The 12,500-nt window shown below is 47.3% G+C and overlaps 1 protein-coding gene across 1 annotated transcript in view; it reads left to right on the forward strand.

The window, feature by feature from the left end:
* The window catches only part of slc35f3b (solute carrier family 35 member F3b), a gene marked incomplete at both ends in the record, with an annotated part of 43,511 nt that overhangs the window by 18,207 nt on the left and 12,804 nt on the right, over positions 1-12,500 (forward strand). The window contains one exon of the mRNA XM_080016503.1: positions 5,605-5,950. Within this exon, the coding sequence (XP_079872629.1) occupies positions 5,605-5,950 (346 nt within the window). The remainder of the gene's footprint in view (positions 1-5,604; positions 5,951-12,500) is intronic.

A 12,500-nucleotide genomic window follows, 5' to 3' on the forward strand; every position in this document is an offset into this window, starting at 1 on the left:
ATACATGTGTGTGTGTGTGTATACGTGTGTGTATACGTGTGTATACATGTGTGTGTGTGTGTATACGTGTGTGTATACGTGTGTATACATGTGTGTGTGTGTGTGTATACGTGTGTATACATGTGTGTGTATACGTGTGTGTATACGTGTGTATACATGTGTGTGTGTGTGTGTATACGTGTGTATACATGTGTGTGTGTGTGTGTATACGTGTGTATACATGTGTGTGTGTGTGTGTATACGTGTGTATACGTGTTTGTGTGTGTGTGTGTATACCTGTGTATCTTTTCCAAACTTCCTCTTTGCCTCAGTTGCAGAGTTGCTGCTCATTAATCATCATTCTGACAGAGACTGCAGAGGCCGAGCAGTAAATACATATACATATGAATATATTTTATCAATATAATTATAATTATTGATTATTATATTACATTACATATAATGTATATTGTATATATATATATATATATATATATATATATATATATATATATATATATATATATATATATATTGTATATATGTTATTATTTGCAGTATTGAAGTGTTAAAGATGATTTGACTTTTTTTGACTTATTTCTTTGAAATAATTCCATATTAATTGGTGGCTTCTAATGAAGTCAATTAATGTACTACTTGGTTTAGGCTAGGCTAGGGTGGGTTAGGGTTTAGGTGAGGGTTAGGGTTAGGCTAGGGTTTAGCTTAGTTTAGAGTTTAGGTTAGGGTTTAGGTTAGGCTAGGGTTTAGCTTAGTTTAGAGTTTAGGTTAGGGTTCAGGTTAGGCTAGGGTTTAGCTTAGTTTAGAGTTTAGGTTAGGGTTCAGGTTAGGCTAGGGTTTAGCTTAGTTTAGAGTTTAGGTTAGGGTTTAGGTTAGGCTAGGGTTTAGCTTAGTTTAGAGTTTAGGTTAGGGTTCAGGTTAGGCTAGGGTTTTGCTTAGTTTAGAGTTTAGGTTAGGGTTCAGGTTAGGCTAGGGTTTAGCTTAGTTTAGAGTTTAGGTTAGGGTTTAGGCTAGGCTAGGGTTTAGCTTAGTTTAGAGTTTAGGTTAGGGTTCAGGTTAGGCTAGGGTTTAGCTTAGTTTAGAGTTTAGGTTAGGGTTTAGGTTAGTTTAGACTTTAGGTTAGGGTTAGGCTAGGGTTTACGGCGGGTTAGGGTTTCGTTGAGGGTTTAGGTTAGGGTTAAGGGCGGGTAAGGGGTTAGGTTTGGGTTTAGGTGAGGGTATAAGGTGGGTTAGGGATAGGGTTAGGGTTAGGCTAGGGTTGAGGCTAGGGGTTTGGTTAAGGTTAAGGTGAGGGTTAAGGGCGGGTTAGGGTTTAGGTTCGGGTTTAGGTTAGGCTATGGTTTAGGTTAGGTTAGGTTATGGTTTAGGGTTCAGGTTAGGCTAGGGTTTAGCTTAGTTTAGAGTTTAGGTTAGGGTTTAGGTTAGGCTAGGGTTTAGCTTAGTTTAGAGTTTAGGTTAGGGTTTAGGCTAGGCTAGGGTTTAGCTTAGTTTAGAGTTTAGGTTAGGGTTCAGGTTAGGCTAGGGTTTAGCTTAGTTTAGAGTTTAGGTTAGGGTTTAGGTTAGGCTAGGGTTAAGCTTAGTTTAGAGTTTAGGTTAGGGTTTAGGTTAGGCTAGGGTTTAGCTTAGTTTAGAGTTTAGGTTAGGGTTTAGGTTAGTTTAGACTTTAGGTTAGGGTTAGGCTAGGGTTTATGGCGGGTTAGGGTTTCGTTGAGGGTTTAGGTTAGGGTTAAGGTTAGTTTAGACTTTAGGTTAGGGTTAGGCTAGGGTTTATGGCGGGTTAGGGTTTCGTTGAGGGTTTAGGTTAGGGTTAAGGGCGGGTAAGGGGTTAGGTTTGGGTTTAGGTGAGGGTATAAGGTGGGTTAGGGATAGGGTTAGGGTTAGGCTAGGGTTGAGGCTAGGGGTTTGGTTAAGGTTAAGGTGAGGGTTAAGGGCGGGTTAGGGTTTAGGTTCGGGTTTAGGTTAGGTTATGGTTTAGGTTAGGTTATGGTTTAGGGTTAGGGTTAGGTTATGGTTTAGGTTAGGTTAGGATTGACAGTTTATTCATCTTTATACTCATATTAGTATGGACATCATACAGCAGATTAAAGGAGCTTTTTTATGTTTTAAAATCCTGTGAAGGAATTTCGCTGTGAGCCGCCAGGTTGCAGTAGCGACGCCCTGTTATCCCAGAAGTCCTCCAGCAAAGGGATCAGTGGCAGGATTGGATCTGATTAATACTCAATACCCAATACTCAATCAATACTGGTTCAGCTGATCCTTCAGGATGAGGAGCAGGAATCATTTTGTCTCTAATGGAGGAAGAGGCCTGGATCTCCTCTTGATCTTCCTTCAGCTTCTATTCTTTCATATTTCATTCCACAGATTTCGATGAATAGCTCAATAGTTTTGCCTGTTCCTTTTATCTTTCGCGATGAAGCCACAAGTTTTCTTTCCCAGAGAATAGATGATAATCTGTAATCTGTGCAGCACAGTTTGACTTTCAGCTCCTGGAACCCGCTTTTCACTTGGACAAGTTGGAGTTTTCTATTATGATTCATTTATTGATCTTCGTATCATTGTTGTATTGGTCTATTCCTGGATGTTTCAGCTTGAATGACTCTGGGTTAACCTCTGAAGGCCTGGTGTAGAGCAGGAACTAGATCAACATACATGGGGGTCACTCTCAGCAGCCCTGCTGGGGGTGTCCTTAGGGGGCTGGGGGTCTGCTGGCAGGCTGGGGGGTTCAGCTGATGAGTTGGATGGCTGGGGGTCCCCTGGCGGGTTGGCAGGCTGGGGGGTCGGCTGATGGGTTGGGGGGCTGGGGGTCCCCTGGCGGGTTGGCAGGCCGGGTGTCCCCTGGCGGGTTGGCAGGCTGGGGGGCTCCTCTGGGGAAATGGGGGGTTCTGCACTGCAGAGACTGAGGGAGTGTTACGGCGGTGGGGGTGACCACAAGACCACAGCCTTAAACGGTTGACGCAGTTTAGCCTCCTGTCAGGTTTATATACGCAGTCTCATCAGTGAATGGAGGTTGGGGTCAGTCAGTCGATGTGAAGGGGATCTTTAAACAGGGATGGCTGCCCTGAGATGTTCCTCTTTGGATCTAATTCCATGACACATGAGGCCTCCTCAGGAATACATGGTGTTCTTATGGTGGTGTCCAGACCAGCAGAGCAGATGACTTTGAGGGTTTGGTTCTCTGTAATTTGATGATGGACCGATAAGTTAACGACTCCATTTTAACAGAGGTCAGTGGGAGCCACGGCTTTGTGAGTCGTCAGAGCTCGTCAAAGTCAAACCCTAACCCGGCGGCTGTGAGACGGCTTCTGGTTCCTTCTTTCATTCGAGTTTCAGTTTGTTAAAGAGTAAAAGCATCTTTCCTGAATCATCCTGGCAAGGCTTCATGCAGCTGTTCAGGAGCAGTTAACTCTCCTGGAACCGAGCGGATGCATCTGGAAGATTAAGCGTCTGCAGCGGGGACGAACGGTGGCCCTGGAAGGACAAACCAGGTGCCGGACACCAGAGACCACTAAGACAGAGGACCCAGGCTCAGAATAGAGAAACACAATTCTCACCCTTCAGACTCTGAGGAACATTCCAGCTGATTCATCAGTCGAATGGTCTGGAATCATCTTTCATTGTGTTCCAACTCTACTTTGGGGTCAGTTTCTTTGGATGACAAAATCCAGAGCTTTCAGGGTTTCATTCAAGATTCAAGATTTTTATTTGTCACATACATATACATACTTTCATACATATATGCAGTGAAATGTAATGCAACGCACCCGGTGATAACACACAATATGTCCTAGGAAAAAATAAAAATAAAAAATTCCTTTCTAATAGGCCGGCTAACTGACTCCTAAAACGTAATACAGTAAGTTGAATACTTAAAGAATAAGATAAAAATATATAGAATAAAATACAATAAAAATAAAATGGAATAGATAGAGGGAATATGCCTATGTATATACAGATATGTGCATTAAAGTGGCATGTGAATTAAAGTGGCATGTGAATGTGAATAGAGTGAGGTTAGTGGGATAATACAGCACAGTATACAACAGTACGGCCCAGCAATACGGCATCACGAACAACCCTGAACAGTGACAGTAATCATTCATCTGGATCTCAATTCATCTGGATTGATTTAGTCCAGACGGATGTTAGACAACTGGAACGCCTGTTTGAGACTTGGGATTGTATGATAACCAGGATGCTGATCTGTATTCTGTTGGGACCACAACAAGGTCAGACCCCAACACCCCGCCCCAGAGAGCCATCGCTCCACTGGGCCTGACGGATTTCTCTTAAAGGCTCCTAGGAGAATATTTAAAGAGATACCCTCTTAGTGGAGTGCAGAGAGAATCACTTCATACAGCAACTAGCTCTTATAATGCCACCTTTGTGTCCTGTACCTCCACTTCATTCCAGTTATTTATCTCTGGAGGCCTCTTTTCTTTGTATCATGTTCTACTAAACGGTTATGAGGCTCTAAGCTTCCCACATGTTCAGTAAATCATGAAGCCACAGATCCACTGTTTGGAAACTCTGCACAGTCTCATTGTGGTCGCCATCTTTCTATTCAGTGGTGAGAGTCTCCCAGTCTCTCTTACAGACTGACTTCATTTTACTAAATTTACCCGATTTTGTCCATTGCACGGACGTCCTCAGGCAGCGTGTACGGCAGGAAACAGTATGAACTCTAAATCAAACTTCTGGCTTTTCAAGACAATTGATAATTATGAAACTAAAGCAGAAAGACAGTTTGTCAGTGGACAGGGGAGGACATGCAGGGAGGGCGGGGCAGATCTAAGGTGGTAGATACAGATCGGGGTGGGAGCAGGTTGGAGACGGGGTCAGGATGGTGTTTGGGTGGTGTTTGCCGCCTGTCGCTCTGGGTCAGCGCACGTGTCCTTCAGACGTCGGATTGATTTCTCTTCAGTCCGATCAAAGTGTGAAAGGATCTATTTGAGGACGACATGCGAAGAGTCACCAAATAAACTTTATTAATATGATGTGAAAGGATAAATACCCACTGCAGTGGATCCCTCCTCTGGATATGCTTTTAATGATTGATTGATTCAATTATTATCATTTTTGCAATCATATTCCTTGCCTGAGATACACATTTTTCTTGCATTAACACACTCCTCAGAGGTGCTGGACTAGAACCCAGGTTGGGTTGAGAAGTGACTTCATCTTGTCATCAAAACACAAGTTGGATTTAAATGGAAGGTTTGGATGGATCTGTGCAAAGGGATTCAAAGAAGAACTAAATGCTCCCCCCCCCCCCCCCCCCCCCGTCTCCTCCCCCCTGTCCCCCCCTGTATCGTGCCCTGTCTCCTCCCCCTGTATCGTGCCCTGTCTCCTCCCCCTGTATCCTCCCCGTCTCCTCCCCCCTGTCCCCCCCTGTATCGTGCCCTGTATCCTTCCCCCTGTATCCTTCCCCCTGTCTCCTCCCCCTGTATCCTTCCCCCTGTCTCCTCCCTCTGTATCCTCCCCCTGTATCGTCCCCTGTCTCCTCCCCCTGTATCCTCCCCCCTGTCTCCTCCCCCTGTATCGTCCCCTGTCTCCTCCCCCTGTGTATCCTCCCCTGTGTATCCTCCCCTGCCCCCCGCCACCCCCCAGGAGAGGACCGTGGTCCGGACATCGCCCCGGGCTCTGCAGACGGACAGACGGCTCCCAGGGCGTCGGGGACAGACTCCGCCTCCAGCCGGCGGCGGCGACTGCGTTGCTGCATGCCGGTGAGCATCATACAGGCGCGCAAGGTTCTGTGGGGTGTCGCCATGGTGATATGCGTGTGCTCGTCATGGGCGGGGTCAACCCAGCTCGCCAAGATGACCTTCAGGCACTTTGACGCGCCCTTCACCCTCACCTGGTTCGCCACCAGCTGGAACTGCCTCTTCTTCCCCCTCTACTACGTGGGACACTTCTGCAAGAGCCCCGAGCGCCAGACGCCCCGCCAGCGGCTCCGGTGAGGGGGGGGTGGGGTTGCCATTGTGAAGAACATATGATGAGTAGTTAGCCAGTGTCATGCTACATGCTAAGCTACAAGCAACATTAGAAGAGCTGATAAAATGCTAAAATGTCACTGATCCATGGTTGGCCAGATCTGGGTTCACACCTGACTGGGGCGTCTCTGTGGAGTTACATTTACATTTAGTCATTTAGCAGACGCTTTTATCCAAAGCGACTTACAAGGGAGAAAAACATTCAAGCTACATTGCGATAGAGAAATTACTGTGACAATAAATACTACTAAGTAGTGCTAAGTAATTGTAAGTTAGGAGAGGAAGTGCTCTCTGAAGAGCTGGGCATTCAAGTGCTTCTTAAAGACAGAGAGGGAGGTCCCTGCTCTGGTTGTTGTTGGCAGCTCGTTTCACCAACGTGGAACTACAAATGAGAATAGCCTGGATTGCCGTGGTTGTACGGCCGGCAGAGCCAGGCGACGCACATTTGACGAGCGCAGCATCCGGGGGGCAATATGTGCTCTAACAAGAGCATTTAAGTAGGTGGGAGCATTCCCAGCAATCACTCTGTAGGCAAGCATAAGAGACTTGAACTTGATGGTAACCAGTGGAGCTCGATGAGTAGCGGAGTGACATGTGCCCTCTTTAGCTGGTTGAACACCAGTCGCGTCACTGCATTCTGTATCATCTGCAGTGGCTTCACCGCACAGGCCGGCAAGCCTGTTAAGAGAGCGTTGCAGTAGTCGAGACGGGACATCACCAAGGTTTGTACCAGCAGTTGAGTGGCATATTGGGTCAGGTACGGCCTGACTTTTCGAATGTTGAGTAGTGCGAAGCGGCAGGACCGGGAGACGGCGGCAACATGGTCCAAGAATGTCAGTTGGTCATCAATAATGACACCTAGATTCCTTGCAGCCTTGGTAGGAACAAGAGATAGAGAGTCGATTTTAATATCAATGTTGTGATAAATACCTTGTTTGGACGGGAAGACCAGCAGTTCCGTTTTCGCCATGTTTAGTTGAAGATGATAATCCTTCATCCATGTGGATATGTCAGCGAGACAATCCGAGATCCGCGTCGAGACAGTAGGGTCGTCGGGCGGGAAGGACAGATAGAGTTGAGTATCATCCGCATAGCAGTGATATGAAAAGCCATGTGAGCGGATCATCGGGCCCAGTGAGGTGGTGTATATGGCAAAGAGGAGGGGTCCTAGCACCGAGCCTTGGAGCCTGCCCTGTGGTGAGGTTGTAAGGCACAGACAGCTGGCCTTGCCATGTCACATTGAATGAGCGCCCAGTAAGGTAAGATTCGAACCAGGAAAGTGCACTGCCAGAGATGCCCATACTTGAGAGTATGGACAGGAGTATGCTGTGGTTGACAGTGTCAAAAGCAGCTGATAAGTCTATCAGAATGAGAACCGAGGATTTGGAAGCAGCTCTAGCAGTTTTTAAGGCCTCTGTCACAGACAACAGGGCTGTTTCGGTGGAGTGACCACTTTTGAAGCCAGATTGAAGTGTATCGAGAAGGTTGTTTCTTGACAGGTACTCTGTAACCTGTCTAGAGACCGCCCTCTCTAAGGTTTTGGAAAGGAATGGGAGGAGTGAGACCAGCCCATAGTTTTCTACTTGAGTGGGATCGAGTGAGGGTTTTTTGAGCAGTAGTGCAACCCTAGCCACTTTGAAAGCGGAAGGAAAGTGCTGGAAGTTAGGGAAGAATTAATCAGATGTGTGATTGTGTGTTGAATCCACTGTCACGACAGTGGATTCAACAGACTGGACGCTTTATTTTCTATCAAAAATGTTGTTGATAAGAAAGATGTGTTTTTTGAACTTCACCCAGGATTTGGTAAAAGTTTCATTTAACAACTCACTCACTCAGCGCTAAGTCACACATTTCCTTGTTCTGATTGGTTGTAGGTCCATCCAGTGCTCTGATTGGTTGTAGGTCCATCCAGCGCTCTGATTGGTTGTAGGTCTATCCAGTGCTCTGATTCGTTGTAGGTCCATCCAGCGCTCTGATTGGTTGTAGGTAACGCCCATTGGAAATGGAAAATGAACGGAGAGATTCCAAACTAATACACATTGTGAGTGGGTCTGGAGATGTCAGGCTAAGACAAGGCAGCTGACTGAGAATCAGTAATCAGTAAACCCTTTGTCTAACTTTCTGGCCGTGTCCTTCTTCCGCTGAACAGGGATAAATGCCCTTCACTACAAACTGAACTCTGAGTCGAGCTCTAGTGCTGAGGTTGCTGTGTAGTGTATTACTGCTCTGCTTATGTTATCTAGTATTGTAGTATTGCAACTTGGACTACTGGTTTGACTCTGCACATTTCACTGCTATTTGCTGATCTGCCAACAAGCTTGAGTTCCAGACACACCCCCTATTCAGGTAAGTCCTCTCTTACGTGGGCGTGCTCTTAGCCAGGTGCAACCCTAATCACATGAGCAGCTGTATTCTATCACCTATTTATGGTCCTGACCTTGAAGCGTTAGCTTCAAGCTTTGGCCCATTTGTAGTCGCGCTCGTGTGAAGACGCACGTCTACCTCTGCACGTCAACCGAAGCAAGGAAACCGAACAAGGCAAACCTGCCTTCTTTTTCTCACTCCATACAAAATGTGCTACTACCACATCCCTACAACTTCAAGGGCACCCAGAAAGCCTCGTTATACCATACGCCGATGCAATCCGGGTAACCTCAGGTCCCTGCAGCAAACATCTTCTGCAAAGACCTCCTTCTCTGTTGGCTTGTGGAATTGTCGATCTGCAGTTAACAAGGCAGACTTCATTTCTGGTCATGCCAACTACCTATCCTTGGAACTCCTTGCTCTCACTGAGACATGGATTAAACCGGAAGATAGCGCAACCCCGGCTGCACTCTCCACAAACTACACATTCTCCCACACATCCAGACCATCTGGCCGTGGTGGTGGGACTGGCCTGCTAATTTCCAACACATGGAAATTTAATCCACTGCTGCCTTTAAACAACTTTGCCTCCTTTGAATATCACGCCGTCTTGGTGACTGCTCCGGTGAAAGCCTTTGTGGTCGTCATCTACCGCCCACCAGGACAACTAGGTGACTTCCTCCATGAGCTTGACACCCTGCTGTCATCAATTCCTGAGCATGAGTGTCCCATGCTCGTCCTCGGAGACATGAACATCCACTTGGACAGTGCGAGCTCGGCTGACTTCCTGTCTTTGGTTCGCTCATTCGACCTAAGACAGGTCCCTACTCCACCGACTCACAAGGCTGGCAAAGAGCTTGATCTCATTCTTGCTCGGAGCTGCACCACGGACAACCTAAGGGTCACTCCTCTTCATCTCTCTGACCACTTCTTCATCCACTTCAATGTCCAGCTACCAAAACAACCCCCCACCTCCCCACCCATGGTTACTATCCGCCGCAATCTCGGCAACTTGTCTCCCACCCACTTCTCCTCTGTGCTCTATTCTTCTCTTCCACCCCACGGCACTTTCTCCTCTCTGCAGGTTAATGATGCCACTGACTCCCTCTGCTCCACCTTGAGCTCATGTCTGGAGCCTGTGTTCACTATCCACCAGACCTGCTCGATCAACCCAGTCGCACCCTTGGCTGACTGACACCCTCCGGACAACGCGCACTGACCTCAGAGCAGCCGAGAGGAAATGGCACAAATCCAAAACAATTGAGGATCTTGCTAGCTACCAGACACTGCTGTCCTCCTTCTCTTCCAGCATCATTACTGCAAAGAAGGCCTTCTTCAACGATAGGATCAACGGTGCCACAGACACACGTAAGTTATTCGCCACCTTCAAGTCTCTGCTTTATCCTCCACCACCTCCCCCAGCTACTAACCTCACTGCTGACTGCCTTGCCTCCTTTTTTACGAACAAAGTGGCAGCCATCAGCAGCCAATTCACTAAACAACTTACTCACAACCTGTCTTCTCCAGCCCTAGGCTCATCGTTCCCTGGTTTCACCCCCCTTGCTGAAAGTGAGGTATCTAAACTACTAACATGTAGCCGTCCTACTATCTGTCCGCTAGATCCGATCCCATCTAACCTCCTTCAAGCCATATCACCGACTATCACCCCGGCAATCACACATATGATTAATTCTTCCCTAACTTCCGGCACTTTCCCCTTTGCTTTCAAAGTGGCTAGGGTTGCACCACTGCTCAAAAAACCTTCACTCGATCCCACTCAAGTAGAAAACTACCGGTCTCACTCCTCCCATTCCTTTCCAAAACCATAGAGAGAGCGGTCTCTAGACAGGTAACAGAATACCTGTCAAGAAAGAACCTTCTTGATACACTTCAATCTGGCTTCAAAAGTGGTCACTCCACCGAAACAGCCCTGTTGTCTGTGACAGAGGCCTTAAAAACTGCTAGAGCTGCTGCCAAATCCTCGGTTCTCATTCTGCTAGACTTATCAGCTGCTTTTGACACTGTCAACCACAGCATACTCCTGTCCATACTCTCAAGTATGGGCATAACGGGCAGTGCACTTTCCTGGTTCGAATCTTACCTTACTGGGCGCTCGTTCAGTGTGACATGGCAAGGCCAGCTGTCTGTGCCTCACAACCTCACCACAGGGGTGCCCCAAGGCTCGGTGCTAGGACCCCTCCTCTTTGCCATATACACCACCTCACTGGGCCCGATCATCCGCTCACATGGCTTTTCATATCACTGCTATGCGGATGATACTCAACTCTATCTGTCCTTCCCGCCCGACGACCCTACTGTCTCGACGCGGATCTCGGATTGTCTCGCTGACATATCCACATGGATGAAGGATTATCATCTTCAACTAAACCTGGCGAAAACGGAACTGCTGGTCTTCCCGGCCAAACAAGGTATTTATCACAACATTGATATTAAAATCGACTCTCTATCTCTTGTTCCTACCAAGGCTGCAAGGAATCTAGGTGTCATTATTGATGACCAACTGACATTCTCGGACCATGTTGCCGCCGTCTCCCGGTCCTGCCGCTTCGCACTACTCAACATCCGAAAAGTCAGGCCGTACCTGACCCAATATGCCACTCAACTGCTGCTACAAACCTTGGTGATGTCCCGTCTCGACTACTGCAACGCCCTCTTAACAGGCTTGCCGGCCTGTGCGGTGAAGCCACTGCAGATGATACAGAATGCGGTGGTGCGACTGGTGTTCAACCAGCCAAAGAGGGCACATGTCACTCCACTGCTCATCGAGCTCCACTGGTTACCTGTAGCCGCTCGCATCAAGTTCAAGTCTCTTATGCTGGCCTACAGAGTGATTGCTGGGAATGCTCCCGCCTACTTAAATGCTCTTGTAAGAGCACATGTTGCCTCCCGGATGCTGCGCTCGTCAAATGAGCGTCGCCTGGCTCTGCCGGCCATACAGCCACGGCAATCCAGGCTATTCTCATTTGTAGTTCCACGTTGGTGGAACGAGCTGCCAAAAATGACCAGAGCGGGGACCTCCCTCTCTGTCTTTAAGAAGCACTTGAAGACCCAGCTCTTCAGTGAGTACCTCCTGTCCTAACCTACAATTACTTAGAACTACCTAGCAGTATTTATTGTTACACTAATGTAGCTTGAATGTTATTCTCCCTTGTAAGTCGCTTTGGATAAAAGCGTCTGCTAAATGACTAAATGTAAATGTAAATGTAGAATGAAGGGACATTAAAGGGCTCACGGTAGACAGATGTTTTCAGAAGAGATTTAAAAGGCGATAATGACCAACCTGACCTCCATGCAGCGCATTCACCCTTAAGAGTCCTGACTGGATGTTGTACCCAGGAGGAGCAGGTTCCTACTGAGGAACCCATCAAGGGTGTGATTTTAGCCATTGAGACCCAAGAAAGGTTGATGAGCTGGTCCAGTGTGTGTGTTCTCCAATATCTTCACTGTGGTGATGGAATCAGCTGGAAGCAGAACATTCTCCTGTGGTTTGATCTGAGTGTTCTGACAGGACTCCGCAGGGGTCTCCAGAGTTCCTCAGGACTCCTCAGGAGGGTTCCTCAGGACTTCTCAGGAGGGTTCCTCAGGACTCCTCAGGAGGGTTCCTCAGGACTCGTCAGGAGGGTTCCTCAGGACTCCTCAGGACTCTGCAGGGTTCCTCAGGACTCGTTCCTTTGTACCCCTTCAGTTTGAGTCTGCAAGTCCTGGCGTCAATGGGAAAACGTTGGTGATAGTCGGGGCTGTCGCTCTCTGTGTAAGTCCCTGAAATGATCTTTTTGCTTTTTATTTAGCCTAACAACCTCCTTCTGTGCAATCGGACAAGAGATTTAGAGCGATCACAGAAAGAAAGATTGTGTGGATTTGAAAGGATGAAATGGTGCATTTTGCTTCTCTTTTCTAAAAACAGAAGTCACGACAAACCCTTTTTAGTTGACACAAAATCAACAGAAGTGGAACTTTTGAATTGTTTTGAGTCCTAACATCAGCACAGAATATAGAGCATATAGCATAGAACTACATATAGTATACAGCTACACTAGAGCTTTTTGTGACACCACAAGGTCAAAGGTGACAGAGGAAATTGAGTTCCAGGTGGAAAAGTTCTAAAGGATCCTCTGAGGGCTCAGACCT

The sequence above is a fragment of the Zeus faber genome (assembly GCF_960531495.2).
Source record: "Zeus faber genome assembly, chromosome: 16".
Taxonomy (NCBI): Eukaryota; Metazoa; Chordata; class Actinopteri; order Zeiformes; family Zeidae; genus Zeus; species Zeus faber.